This window comes from Salminus brasiliensis, chromosome 13 (genome assembly GCF_030463535.1).
Source record: "Salminus brasiliensis chromosome 13, fSalBra1.hap2, whole genome shotgun sequence".
NCBI lineage: Eukaryota > Metazoa > Chordata > Actinopteri > Characiformes > Bryconidae > Salminus > Salminus brasiliensis.
In genome coordinates, this window is record NC_132890.1 from 29,726,098 (window position 1) to 29,740,632 (window position 14,535).

The 14,535-nt window shown below is 38.8% G+C and overlaps 1 protein-coding gene across 1 annotated transcript; it reads right to left on the reverse strand.

Annotated features, from left to right (window-relative positions):
* Window positions 1–311: 311 nt before the first annotated feature.
* arpp19a (cAMP-regulated phosphoprotein 19a) lies at window positions 312–6,429 on the reverse strand. The gene is made up of 3 exons (XM_072695547.1): window positions 6,259–6,429; window positions 4,045–4,167; window positions 312–2,158 (listed from the first exon to the last, which is right to left on the reverse strand). Exons 1-3 carry the CDS (start codon window positions 6,313–6,315, stop codon window positions 1,985–1,987), a joined length of 354 nt encoding a protein of 117 aa, XP_072551648.1. The 5' UTR covers window positions 6,316–6,429; the 3' UTR covers window positions 312–1,984.
* Between the last annotated feature and the right edge of the window lie 8,106 nt (window positions 6,430–14,535).

Sequence of the window (14,535 nt, forward strand, 5' to 3'; positions counted from 1 at the left end):
ATCTTGGCAGTGAGCTAGGATGACGACAGCATGTCCCATTACATACTTATATCTCCTAATACCTTAACTTAATATTACACCCTCACACTCCATATAGTAGCAAATGCAAGTACATGAAAACTTTCTTAAATTTCCCATCCAATTTTCTGTTATAGGTCACATTGACTTGGGGGTCTCTTCCACAGCAATATAATGTTAATTAATATTATATATTGACCATTAATATTAACATTACTCATAAACCTGGCTCTTTCTGTAATCAAATCATCAGTAAAAATGCAGTTAATGAAAAAGGACAAAGTGAGAATGCACAGGTTTGCAAAACTATTTTATTTACAAATCAAATGGCACAAAAGTGACTGCAGTCGATGCCCATGCGCACCCTGGCCCAGAACGGTTTAGTGTGTAGTGCTTAATGAAACTGACAAAGAGGACCCCAGTGAGAGACATGTTCTTTCTGCAACTGGTCCAGCCCCTGTTGTGGCTGTGTTCCAAATCGAGTTGGGTCATGCTGTGAAGCTCATGTTAGCAGGTGTTAGGGGTGGGCGATATGACGATACATCATTATTTTGGTGATGCAATACATTACAGGACACTTTTTTTTTACTGTGACCCCTCAACAGGAGAAGACAGATTTAGACCAATTACAGGGCCTGTAAACAACAACCAAAAAAAACAGTCTGTAGGAACTGCATAGTGACCGGTAGCTGATTGGACAGCCCATTATGCCATTATTTTATATTTATTTTACCAATTATGACATTCGGCACTCCTGTTTCTTCCTTAATACCATATTTATGTAAACATTGATTAGAGATCATTTTTTACACCTTTTTTAAAACATGACTGCTGTTATGCTGGTGCATTTTGTCCACAAACCTCTGTAAAAACTGCAGTATAAAGCCAACGTTTCCATATCGCCCATCCTTACCACGTGTTTGGCCTTCAGGTTAACGATGACAAGTCTACAAGAGTAACGTGATTGGTTAAGGCCATTTTTAGGGACAAAAGTGGTGAGCCAACAGCAGCCTTACAGAAACCGTGCCAGATGCCTTTTAAACGGACGCTCAACAGCAGTTGTGGTCCATTTTGGGTCTTTAAAGCTGAAATGTTCACATACAGAAAACGACACTGTATTCAATCAATCAATCATTCAAGCACACGGCTCCAGTCATTTGTAAGCTTTGGGAATGGTGCAATAAAATGAAACTTCACTAAAATGCTGTTTTTTTTTTTTGTTTGTTGTTTTTAAACCTCACCGCTTCAACTCTCAACACAAGCAAATATGTACACTTTCATCTACATCACCTACTGCACATATAAATCTTTATAAAGACTTTTGTACCCCCCCCTACCACCCCCACACACACACAAGCCACTGACTGTAATAACACCATGCCCTGTCCAGCACGACTACCTGCATACTTCTATCTTCAGTGTATTCTGCAGACGGAGGTAAAGTGAACATGAATCAGGGTTAACAAAAAACAAAGTGAGGAGGGACTCTCAAAACTGATGTGTTAATGAACACACTTTTTGAACCACCACTGTTTTAACACATTTTGTGTTAGTCCAGAAGAAACATCGGACAAGCCGTGTTATCAGAACACTTGGTATTACAAATATGAACACACGAGTGGGGGGTGTAAAAGCTGTAAAAACTGCCATCGTAAATCAGACATACAGACGTGTTAAAAACCCTTTTTTCAGGCAGGCGCTAAAGCAACTGCCCTCTGATCTCTATTATAAGTGTGTTCTGACCCAACAGGTTTACTGTCCTCATCGGCATACGTGTGAAAATTCTTGCCTGATCATAAATCTCACGCTCCAGGTGCAGCAAAGAAAGATAAAGGTTAAAAAAGGCAGACTTTAACACATCTGTTCTGAGAGTGCATGGAGTGTTAAACATGACAGACAATGAGTAAAATAAAGAGAGAGCAGCATGTTGCATTGCGGAGAGCCAGACGTTGGTGGACAGGGCAGGTCAGCCAGCCAGTTTGCTGGCCACCAGAGAGGGTTTCCTCTGGGGCAGGTCCTGAGGCGTTGGGATATGGTCCCCTGTTATCTCCGCCTTCTCCGTCTGCGCTGCAGGCAGCTGCTTGTTCTTGATCTTGGCCTTCGCCATGTTGTAATCGCCAGAGTCAAAGTACTTTTGCTGCTAAAAGAGTTAAATGGTGGGGTCAATAGATAGTCAAAAAAAAACTCCCAGTCCCCCCCACCCCCCTTATGTCAAAAGAAGTGGATCAACCAAGACACTTTGGTGTGTAATGTCTTCTTCTTTAGTTTTAGCTTGAAGCTACGAGCTAATACGTAATGGAGGCCTCTACCCCACGGATTAGCATCATGCCAACAGTCTCACACTCACCTCAAATTGCTGTATCATTTCAAATAGACTTGGTCTTTTTACAATGTAATGATAGGACAATATGACTGACTGACCGTCAGGGTCTTCTTCTACTTGCCCCAGACCAGTTACTTACCCTCCATTCCCAGCACCTGCTACACTCCACACCCTCAAACTACATCTCTGGATCATCATATGTACCACCATTTGGATATATGATGGGACCTATTTAGCATTATCCTTTATTATTGACTTCTCTAACATTTATTAATAATAAAAATGATATATATTAGGGAGAAAGATGGTCACTCAAGAGCCTTGGTTCCTTCTAAGGGTTCTTCCTCCAGCTCTGAGGGAGGGTTTTCTTGCAGTGTCACCTTTAGCTTAGGGTTACATGTCTTATTTGTTTCATGTCTTTTGAATTTTTTTCTAGATATCTGTATAACTGCTTATTTGGTTGTATAAAGTACCATACAAAGCAAAATTGCACAGGTTGGTTGGATGGAATGGGGAGCTTTAACATGTGTTTACAAACTACATGTTAAGCCTTATAATATTGGGGAAATAAGACACTGATTTTTGTTTGGTCTTCAATTTATATTGCAGTATTAGAAAACAAGAATTTACACTAGAATTTTCCAGAACTCAATGATAAAATGCTGTGATTCAAATATTTGGCAGAAATAATTTCATTAGATATGTCATGGAAAATGTGCAGAAAACAATGTGAATTTCCCCTCTGTATCAAGCAAGTTGTTGTATGAGGTGCATGATTTAAATTGCATTATGTGGCACTGCATGTCCGGCAAGGTTACCACTGCATCTGTATACAAAGCAATGACCATGCTGAAACAGTATACTGTGCGGCCCTACTACATGTATACTTTCTTTACTTTACTTAAACAGAGCAAAATCAGTTTTCCATGATCTGAGAACAGGCAATTGTGAGATTCAGATATTTCACTCTTTAAAAGGGAAGTATTGTTGTTTGAAAGCGTCACCAAAATGCTAAGAACAAACCGCAAATCACTTAAACTGATATTGCTCAGCCAATTCAGAAACAGTATTACAACCCTAAAGGAAATGTCCTTAACAAACATGTTTATATTCACTACAGGATGGTGACTCACATGATGTTCTACTGTTTGTACAATACTGAATGCCTCTTTTGGGGTCAGTGCCCAGTTCACAACACAAAGCTTTATCTAGCAGTTTATGACTGAATATATATTACTAGGTGACAGCATTATGAGTTTATGAGGAACATTGACAAAGAGAAAGAGAGAGAACCAGTCACAGAAAGATGTGTGTACAGAAGAAAAGTCGGTGCAGCTTAAAGCAGCATTGAGTAAGAGCCGCTGGAGGTGGGTGTATTTACTGACCGACGGACTGAGGAATAAACCAAGAGCTAAAAAATGAAGGATATGGATATGGATATAATTTACACAGCCAGGCAGCACTCTAGTTTGGAATAAACATGATTATCATTTTATTAGGTATCGAAAATTGATAACTGGAACACTGTGACTCAACAATATAAAATTTTATGAATATTATTGAAGTATTGAATTTTGACACCGAGCCCTCATCACCACCCATGTATAGGGACTAATATAATAGAACATTAATATGAGAACGAGAACGAGAGAGAGAGAGAGAGAGAGAGAGAGAGAGAGAGAGAGAGAGAGAGAGATGCTCACCCCCTTCTGCAGTCTTTTCCTGAGCAGGTCGGAGCCTCCCGCTTTTCCACTCAGGTGTGGATACTTGGCCTTGAGTTTGGCCTCCTCTGACCTCTCAGGACAGATCACCTTATTCTCCACATCCTGAGAAGATATTAATTTTAGGACCTTTAAAGAACTGACATCTCCAGACATACATCTGAGTTTTTGCTAATGGCGTAATTTCAGTAGAGTACTGAAAAATCAGTGTATGGAAATGTTAAACCTACAGCAAAACAATTTTCCACTATTTCAGGATCCAATTACAGATCAACGTTCATGTTAAGCTCAGTCACTCAATCACTGGTGTGTTTGGATAGTATAAGAAGGGGCTAGATGTGTGTTGAAGACACCCATTAGACAGTACTTTCCTACGCTGACATTTTACACCAAACCACTCAGGAATCAATACATGTTGTAGCTGTATTGACAGGAATCAATACAGCTACAACAGGGAAATCCCTCAGTAAACTCAATCAGAGTAGACATCACCTTTCCAACCACCATTATGTGGACAAAAGTATTGAGACACCTGCTCATTCATTGTTTCTCCTGAAATAAAGGAAATTTAAGTATATTCTGCTTTTGTTGGAGTAACTGTCTCTGCTGTCCAGGGAAGGCTTTCTACTAGATACTGGAGATTGGAGACTCCGGGTGTCCATTTGCACATCTGTGTCAGCAATGGGTGGAATGTAAAGTAGCTGAATGCACTTAATAGAAGGGGTGTCCACAAATATTTGGACATACAGTGCATGTCTAACACAACCACAGGGAACAGTCAAATGACTGAAAATACCAAACTCGCAGAGAAAACTTTCCTCCAGGACATCACCCTAACTGGGAAAACGCACTAGAAAAAATGGTGACTCAGTTTTCCAGTACGTCTGAGCTATTTTATGCAAATCCACATGGATCATCGGGAAATGTGGACACCCGCTACGACTTTGCAAAACTAGCCCTCGAATATAAACAGAGCCAATGATCACGGACTCATATGCACGGTGATAATGATCGTTATGAGCTGAAATGAAGAATGTGTGGAGCACTACATGTTCAGATACTTGGGCCTAGGAAATGCTAGCTAACATATGCTAGGCTAACGCAGCTAGCATATCAGGCTAAGCAGGATTTTACAGCTGCTGCTGGTGCTGGTGGTGCTGCTGGTGACCGTCTTTAAGTGTAGCTATATGATGAAATACCTTCCCACTATATTAGCTAGCAACAGTCGTGTAAACTCCGACTGGTTTAACCGATGAGTTTTCTTTCCTCTCTTCAGCCCGGCTGGGGCGAATTGCAGACCGCCAGGGCCCCGTCTCATATCGACCCCTCGCTCCCTAGAACTGAAGTGACCTGAATCGGTCATTAAAACAGTGGAAGTTAACTGCAGATATGAAGGTAGAAATCTGTTCCCTTAATTAAATACATTATTTCAATGTAATAAACTCTTTCCTCAATTGTTCCCTAAGTTTACCAGCCAGCAAAATCGTCTACCATAAATGGATAAATATATAGCTAGCTAAATGTACTAATTTGAGAAACGAGGAGAAGAGGAGAACCATTTATTAAAGTGAGGAAATGGTTTATTATTACATCGAAAACAATATTTGTTAAGTTCAGGGCCGACTTATTAAACCGCGACTAGCTGTATTTTATTAGTTAGCTATAGCTAGTTAGCTAGCGCCACATCGAGGGAACGGTAGCGCTAGCACTAGCACTAGCTGCGTTTCTAGATATTAATGGTCAGGGCTTCAGTCAGATTATCTTCCACATTTCATGGTGAATTGTAGGCAGAGCTGGTGCAGACGAATTCAGCAGTGCGCTTGGATATTTTGGAAACCCTAGAAAATGACTAGCTGGCTAAATTCGGTGTACTATGTAAACGACGTCGTCGATTTGAGACACAGCCCGGGTGGTTAGCCAGCTTTGCGCGCTACTGATTAGCAAACAGCTACATCAATAAACCACCCGAGCTCAAGTAACGCGTCAGATTTGAATACAGCCCCTTATAACTATCTTAAAGACGAGTGTTTTGTTTAAATACGAGGCAGCCGTGCCGTTAGCTTAGCTAAGCTGTCATTTTGAAAAAGCTAGCGCTGGTTAGCTAGCTACAGCTAAGCTAGCGCAGGCTGGCTAACGGGGGGAACAGCAGGTCCGGCACTCCGGAGTTTTTCTCTTCCCTCGATCAATCCAACTCACTCTCTGGTCCTCGACCGCCGTCTCCAAAGTCTTTGGGTCTTCAATTTCTTCGGACATGGTTCTCCTTTTCCCTTTCTTGCTTTTTAATTGAAGAACAATTCAAAACAATCCCACGGGGCCAAGCACTGACATTACTGTCCGCCCATTGAAATAAACACGCGCACGCGCACGCGCACACACACACACACACGACCGGGAGAGGGACGCCTAACTCGGGCCGAATCCCAAATGGTAACCTATTCCCTACCTAGTGCACTACGTAGGTTATAAAATATCGGACAATACACCATAACGGCCCATAACATGTCTATCTAAGAGATCATCTGGTATCAGCACGATTCCCTGCATATAATAATACGTTCTTTTGAAGGTAGAAGCCAGAAGGCCGTAACTCATATAGTGCACTAGGGAGTAGGGAATACGGAGCCATTGGAGATGGAGCCTCTTTAGTTTCTTATAGGTATTTTAATAGGATCATATAAACCAGGCGTAGGTTGAAACTAGTTGCCTTTACTCAGGTCCATGTAGTCAAGTAATGTTTTGGTTGAGTAATTACACATTCATTTTTAATTCTTCTTAAGTCTATAAGCGAGGAAAGGAACTTTCTTTCTAGTTCAATTTTAATCATTAATATTTAGCTCCTTTATTAGATCAATTTCATTCTATTGTGTTGGTTTAGTGTTTTATTTAACTTTTACTTTTCCACGTTCAAGTAAGTTTAAGTTATGGGTTTAAATACTGTATACAGCTCTGATATTAAAATATATGAAATTATGAAAACCAAGTTTTGCCCAAGGTACTGTGACACTCATAATCTCTAGAGACAGTAAACCTAATATAAACTGCCTCAAAACTGTACAAACTCATTGTGCATTTCTTACATTAAATTATTAGCAATATACAATGACTTCATCTAGAATACAAACTTTATTTTTTTCTGTTTTAAGCATATTATTGGGACACTTCATCAGTTCCTCTCATGCAGCACAGTGAAAGCATTCAGAGAGAGAGATAGAGAGAGAGCAAGCGAGAGAGAGAGAGAGAGAGAGAGAGAGAGAGAGAGAACAGTCAGGTTATACTTGCCAATGACCTGACAGGGGATCCAATGTTAGACTAGATTTCCTCTACCCAGCATATCACAAATATTCTTTCATGTGTTTTTATATGGGTGAACCATATAGGTTGACACCAATGGATACTACACTGAGACTACTTATCCTAATTGAGAATATTAACCCTAATTGACAAAGCAACCATCACATTCCTATCCACTTTTATTCATTATATTAGCTACATGGCTGCCAACATCTACATGACCTCCTAACCTGGAATTGTATGAGACTTTATTAAGTATTTTCCCACGATGGGGGATCAGTGTGGGATCAGCAACCTATAAATCAATCAGTTTTCTCCCTCACAACATTTTCTGCTTAACTTTAATGTATAAACAAACACTCTAACACAAGTTGGAAATGTCTCATTAATGTCTCATTATTAGTAATGCTATGATTTCAGTCTTAGATAGAAGTAACTCATGGCCTTTAAGGACTGAGTACTAATGTACTAATCTGCTTTCTTGGAGCTCGACAACCTTCTCCATTAACCATACATGTAAACACAAAGATCCTTCGCTAAAAACAAGACCCTTACAAGTCCTCTGACAAACACATCAACATCAGGTAGTTTAAATCCTTACTCTATCCATGACATTCTGCATTTCCTTTCTTATTTATGAATTAGACATGGTAAGACTCTTTACTGGTCTGCTTTAGGCACTGAACAAACACATCTTTACCATGTGGAAGACCTTTCCTTATGGTTCAGGAATGGCGCTTACGTATGGTAGTCAGTGTAGGTAACCAAATCTTTGTTCTTCCTCATGCACCTGCTGCCTATGTTGTGTTCCTTCTTCCATGAAAAGAATTACACTCCGAGTTCCCATGACTAACAAGCTCCTCAAGCTTGGTACTTCAGAAATCCAGGCGACTATTCAGCATGCCAACTGCCTGTTGAAGAACTGAGGAAACTCTTGAGACTAAGAACTGAACTCTACCTACCTGCACTGAACTCTTTCAAGAAGCTTTAGACACATCTATTTTTTCACTAAGCAAAACGGTAGAAAGCAGTTACTTTTCCATCTCCTCCATAACTGCTGCTTTTGAAGAAAGAATAGATAAATCATCAAAGAATGTTGGATGGATTGCCAAGAGAGTATTTGTGTGTCTTTTGATAGACATCATCTTCACTGAACTTGAGGCTCAAATCACAGATTATGTAATGAAAATAGAACAAGATAATTAGACATCAGCCACACAGACATTTATATAAGCTAAGAATCATTCTCTTTATATAACCTTTAACTTCAAGGCAACATATAACTTTTACTAGAACTTTTAGTCACTGTCATGCAAAAACCTTGTATCTCCATTTTTGTTTTTTGTTTTTTTACTTTTTAAAAATGTGAATCTGGCAGTAGCTCTTAACACTTTCTCAAAATCCCATGACTAATAGACCAACAGACATTCTCCAAAATCTGTCCCCATTGATTTCTTAAAGTTGCTATCTTGGAGATACAATGCTTTTGAGTAACAGTAATAACATATCAATTGTTTTTGGGCCTGGAAGTCCCAAAAAAGACTGTTTGTGATTACTAAACAACCCAATGTTTGGGGCAAGTACGTGGTATCAGCATGATGATAAACAGGTGGCTATATATGTCCGGCAAACTACAGCCTTATAGCTCCAGTATACAACAATAGGAGCAAACTTCAAACAAACAATCACAAATATATTCTACTGTAATTGCAAAACAGGGTAAATTCGATTTTTGCTTTAATGTCACATTAAAACCTGCTAAAAACTATTTAACAAGCCACCACTTCAATAGTTCTGTCTCTGGCAAATAAATGTGATAAATAATTTACTACTAAATATTTAAATCCAGCAACGTAATTGTATAATACAATGTAGTTGTTCTAGTAGAAATGACCAATAACATACAAATTTACTCCTTATATCTTTTATACCTTTCAGTCCTTTCTGGATGCCTATTAATGACTAGGAGGCTTTTCACTGCAAACATTTGTTTCAGGGGACCTATCTGCATTTTAAGCTTTTTAATATTGAATTTCATAATGCAAATAACTCACTCAAGTCTCTTTAATGCAGAGTTTTTATCCTCCACTAAGGCAGAAAGCAGCTCCACTCCCATTTTCTCCCATCCAGGTTCATTCCAGCTTAAGTCAAGCTCTCTCAAGTGTGAGGGGTTTGCTATCAAAGCTGATGCCAGAGCAAGATTCCCATCCTCTGTAATGTGGGTGTCATGCAACCTGCAGAGAAAAATATATTCTTAATTCTTTTAAATCATAGTCTTGACTTCATTTACTCTATCCAGAACCGGGTACTGTTCTTTTTCACACTGGAGAAAACATCAAGAGACTTACTTTAGTGTCTCTAGTTTACAATGTGAATCCTCCAATAAATTACAGACCAGCTTCACTCCAGGTCCAGTTCTCTCATGTGTGTTCGACTTCAGAGCTGAAACCAGAGAAGCACAGCCCTTCTCTGCAATGCTGCAGTCAAACAGCCTGTAAAGAAGAGAACAATGATTCACATTTATCCACAGTCAATATGGACCAGGATAAATCCATCTCAAAGTTTCACAAAATGTTAGACTTGTATATTGATTTGTTTACTGTGACAACTCCTACAGACTTTAAAGAGTGGCGCCAAGACCTTCATTACTGCCTTACAATTTTAAGAGTTTTATGGAAAAACTGTGAAATTCAACTAAAGGTTTAAAACTTAACTGTATCTCAGAAATGATTTACAAAACAAACATACAACTTTTGTAGGGACTTTTTTTTAGGGGGGTTGTTTTACAGTACTCATTGGATTGACCAACACACACTATAACTGGAAAGTCCAAAGAGCTCACTTCAGATCTGAGAAGGATGCTTGTAGGTTTACACAAGTTAGGAATGTGTCCTGTGGTTACTGTGATTAAAAGTCAGATCCATTCCAAAAAACATCTGGATAAAAAATTATCGAATTCTATCAATACTTTCAAAATGAGTGGCCAAATACCCAACTAGAATTCTTACTGAGCTTGTTGATGGTTAACAAAACTGTGTTGTCAAAATACAACATTTAAGCAACTGTTAGGTGTGTTGTGTGTATATTATTAACCCTGTATGTATAATCTTGACTGTGTTTATTTCAGGAAACACCCCAAAATCAATTAATGTGCACCAAATTCTCTACATTTTTCTTTCAATATGTTTTTCCTATTAGATGTAAATGGATGTAAATTGTAATTGTAAAAAAATATGTAAATTGTATACTCATTCTGCACCTAAAAAAAAACCTTAAAAAAATTATTAAATTAAAAAGTCAAATTTTGACATGACATTTCCTCTTCTTTATCTTCTTTATCTTAATTAATGCATTTTTGTTTGGGATACTTTAAAGATGAAATGACTATGTAGAGGTTTTCTATGTTTACACACATTTGGAAGCACCATTTACTGCACTGGCCTTATTAATACCTAAATGTTAAATCTAGATTGTAAGTCAGGGCTTTTTTTCAATGACTATATTTATTAAGACCCACTGTCAGACCAACAGGCCTATCTAAAACACAGTCGAAGGACTGAATGCTTACATTTGAAAGCTCTTAAGAGAGATATTTAAGAGAGCTGCAGCATACTTTATTTCAGCCTTATTATCGCAATGTGTGCATTTACAATAGTCACATCGCAGGACATTAACACTAGCTACAAGCTTCAAGCTTTTTGCTGTAAAAGAAAAATTTGCAATGTTCTCATTTTCCAGTACATATCTCCCAGAGGCGTATTATATCAGCTCAAGATCTGGATGCACAGCGTGCATTACTAATATCATTGTATGTTGGATCTCTGGATCACTTTTCCTGTATTTTTAAATATCGCAATAATAATCACAAAAAAATATACATTTGTCAAGGTCAGTATCGGGTAGCCTTAGTCAAAGCTAAACTCTGCAGGTTGGTAGATCATTAGGACCAGAATTAGGCACCCCAGCAGTATGGAACAAAAACATTTACAAGGCTTTCTTGGATGCCTTAACCACTGGCAACAACTTCAGCAAACATTCTTCTGATGTTTCGTATTTCAGCAGGTTAAACTCTTCCAGCTTGTCTTCTGAGCTCAGAATCACAAACACCAAAGCTGACCACTGAGCAGGAGAGAGCTTGAGTCCATGGAGGCAATGACTCTGACTTCTGCTCAGGTATTTCTGTACTTCCTGCATCAATTTATTCTCATTTAGTTCATTCAGGCAGTGAAAGAGATTGATACATTTCTCTGAATTTTGTTTCATCTTGATCTTCTCCATTATATATTTGATGATTTCCTCATTTCTGTGGCTTTGTTTCTGTGTGAACAGACCTTGTAAGAGAGTTTGATTGGACTTCACTGACAGGCCCAGAAGGAAACGGAGGAACAAGTCCAAGTGTCCATTCTGACTCTGCAAAGCCTTATCCACTGCACTCTTCAGAAAGTCAGACATTGTTGTATTTTTGGGGAAACCAAAGACCTCAAGAGTTTGCTCTTCTGAAACGCTGTTGTTGATGAAGGAGAGAAATGCATAAAGCGCTGCGAGATGTGTAAACTCCTCTATGAAGATTTGGGTACAAATCCCTGAGTACACAGAAGCTTCTTTAACATCAAGGTCACATTCTTTCAGGTCTTCTCCGTAAAAAATCAGATTTACCTTCATAAGCTGATGAAAAGCAAGTTTTCCCAGTGCAAGAATACTCTCTCTGATCTGGTCAAGATCAGGGTCACTCCTTCCAATGTATTTCTGTGTCCTATGCTTGGTCTGAAAGATTAAGAAATGTGTGAACATTTGTGTCAGAGTCTTTGGGATCTCCCCAGTCTCTGCTTCACCCAACATTCTCTCTAAAACAGTGTGTGTGTAGAGGCTTCTTGAGGCCTTCATGTGTGAGATGATTTTGTCAGCCATGCTCTGATTGCTGATTCTCTTTCTGAAGTATTCTTCTTTCTGAGGGTCATTGAAACCTCAAACCTCAAAGCTGCTGCAGGTCGAGAGGTTATCCAGATGAGAGAAGAGGGGAGTAGATTCCCCCTGATTAGGTTTGTTGGCAGCACATCCACTGAGGCTGACTCAGTTACATCCTGTAAGTTTGCATTGTTCTGGAAATCTAGGGGAAGTTGACACTCATCCAGAACATCAAAGATGAACATGATTCTGTATTGAGATCATCCTTTTAGTTTTAGTGGTTTTGTTTCACTGAAAAAGTAACAGAGAAGGTCCATCAAACTAAGGCTTTTCCCCTTCATCAAATTTAACTCCCGAAAGGGAAGTGGAAAAACAAAGTGCACTTCCTGATTTGCTTTCCCTTCGGCCCAGTCCAAAATGACCTTCTGTACCGACACTGTTTTTCCAATTCCAGCAATGCCTTTAGTCAATACAGTTCTGATGGATTTGTCTTGTCCTGGTAAGGGTTTAAAAATGTCATTGAATTTGATCGGTGTATCTACTGTTGCTGGCTTTCTGGAGGCTTCTTCAATCTGTCTCACCTCATGTTCACTATTAACTTCTCCACTTCTGCCCTCTGTGATGTAGAGCTCTGTGTAGATCATGTTTAGAAGGGTTGAAGCCTCTTGCTTTGAGATTCCTTCATGAATTATATGAAATTTCTTCTGCATTCCAGATTTAAACTTCTGTTGATATGCAGGGGGCACTTCTAATGAACAGGAAAACATAATTACATAAGTAATTTTATTTGATTTTAATTTTCAGAACTACCATGAACAAGGCAATGATCACATGAAAATCATTAAAACTATCCATGTGAAGAAAACACAGAAACACAAACAAAATCAGGATCCACGTCACACAAAACATATCACCTACACCATGTAATTTATATCAATCTTAAATTTAGGGGAGCACAAACTTACTGGTCTGTAGTGTGTTAGCAAGATTTGTCTGGTTCATGCTCCTTAAGAAGTGCAGTGTGATCTTCAGCACTTTCTGTCTAGGACACCTCAGATCCTCCTTATCCTCCGCTTCTCTTTCAGTGCAGGCTGGATCATCTCGACTCAATAATCCTTTGAACTTGTTCAGCTCATTCTTCATCAGACAGAAGATTTTATGCTCCAGCTCCTAAACAATACAATAAACCAAACATACACAATACATTCATCAGTTACTAGCCATACAGAGTTTTACAGGGGTCAAATCTGAATAAATGCACATGAACTTTCATGTGTATTTAAACAGTAAACAAGTAAAATGTATTCCAGATGTATAATGTTAACAAAGACTCGTCTGGAGAAACTAATATTTTGTCCACAAATAAAACCCACAAAAAAACTAAGACATACATTGAGTATAAGGTGGTTCTTACGAGTTCTTTAGAACTTTCTACATTTCTGCATAAACTTCACCTAAATCAGATTTTCCTAAAAAGTCCTAAAAGCAGACAAGGAGAACCAAATCAAACAAATGAGACACAAATATATAATGACTTCATCATATTTTTTTCATTTCAGCCAAAAGGATGACAATCAGGTGTGAGTGGGTGCCCTGTTTTATTTAAGGAACAGGGATCTATCAAAGTCTGATCATTATGTTTGTGGAAGTGAATCATTGCAGAAGAGCTTGAATCAAAAAGAGCCGATGCTTATCAGGCTGGAAAAGGTTACAAAACCACCTTTAAAGAGTTTATACTCCACCTATTCATCGTCAGACAGATTTTGTACAAATGGAGGATATTCAAGACAATTATTACCTTTTAGGAGTGGTCGACCAACAAAGATCACACCAAGAGCAAGGAGTGTAACAACCTTTGAGTTCAGAAAGAAACCCAAGGTAACTTCTAATGTCTTTCTCACATTGGCTAATGTTAATGATCATGAGTCCATCATTAGGAGAGCAATGAAAAGCAATGGTGTACATGGCAGGGTTGCAAGTAGAAAGCTGCTGCTCTCCAGAGAGTATACTGTCCATCTGCAGTTTGCTAAAGATCACCTTAACAAGCCAGAAGGCTATTGGAACAATGTTTTGTGAAAGACCAAAATACATCTTTCTGGTTTAAATGGGAAGCATTACATTTGGAGAAAGGAAAAACACTGTATTCCAGCATAAAACCCTTATCCCCTCTGTGAAACACTGTGGTGGTATCATGGTTTGTACAGAGAAATGGGCTAAAATTCCTCCAATCTGATGTGCTGAAGTAATCAACAGTTGCTGGAAGCGTTTAGTTGCAGG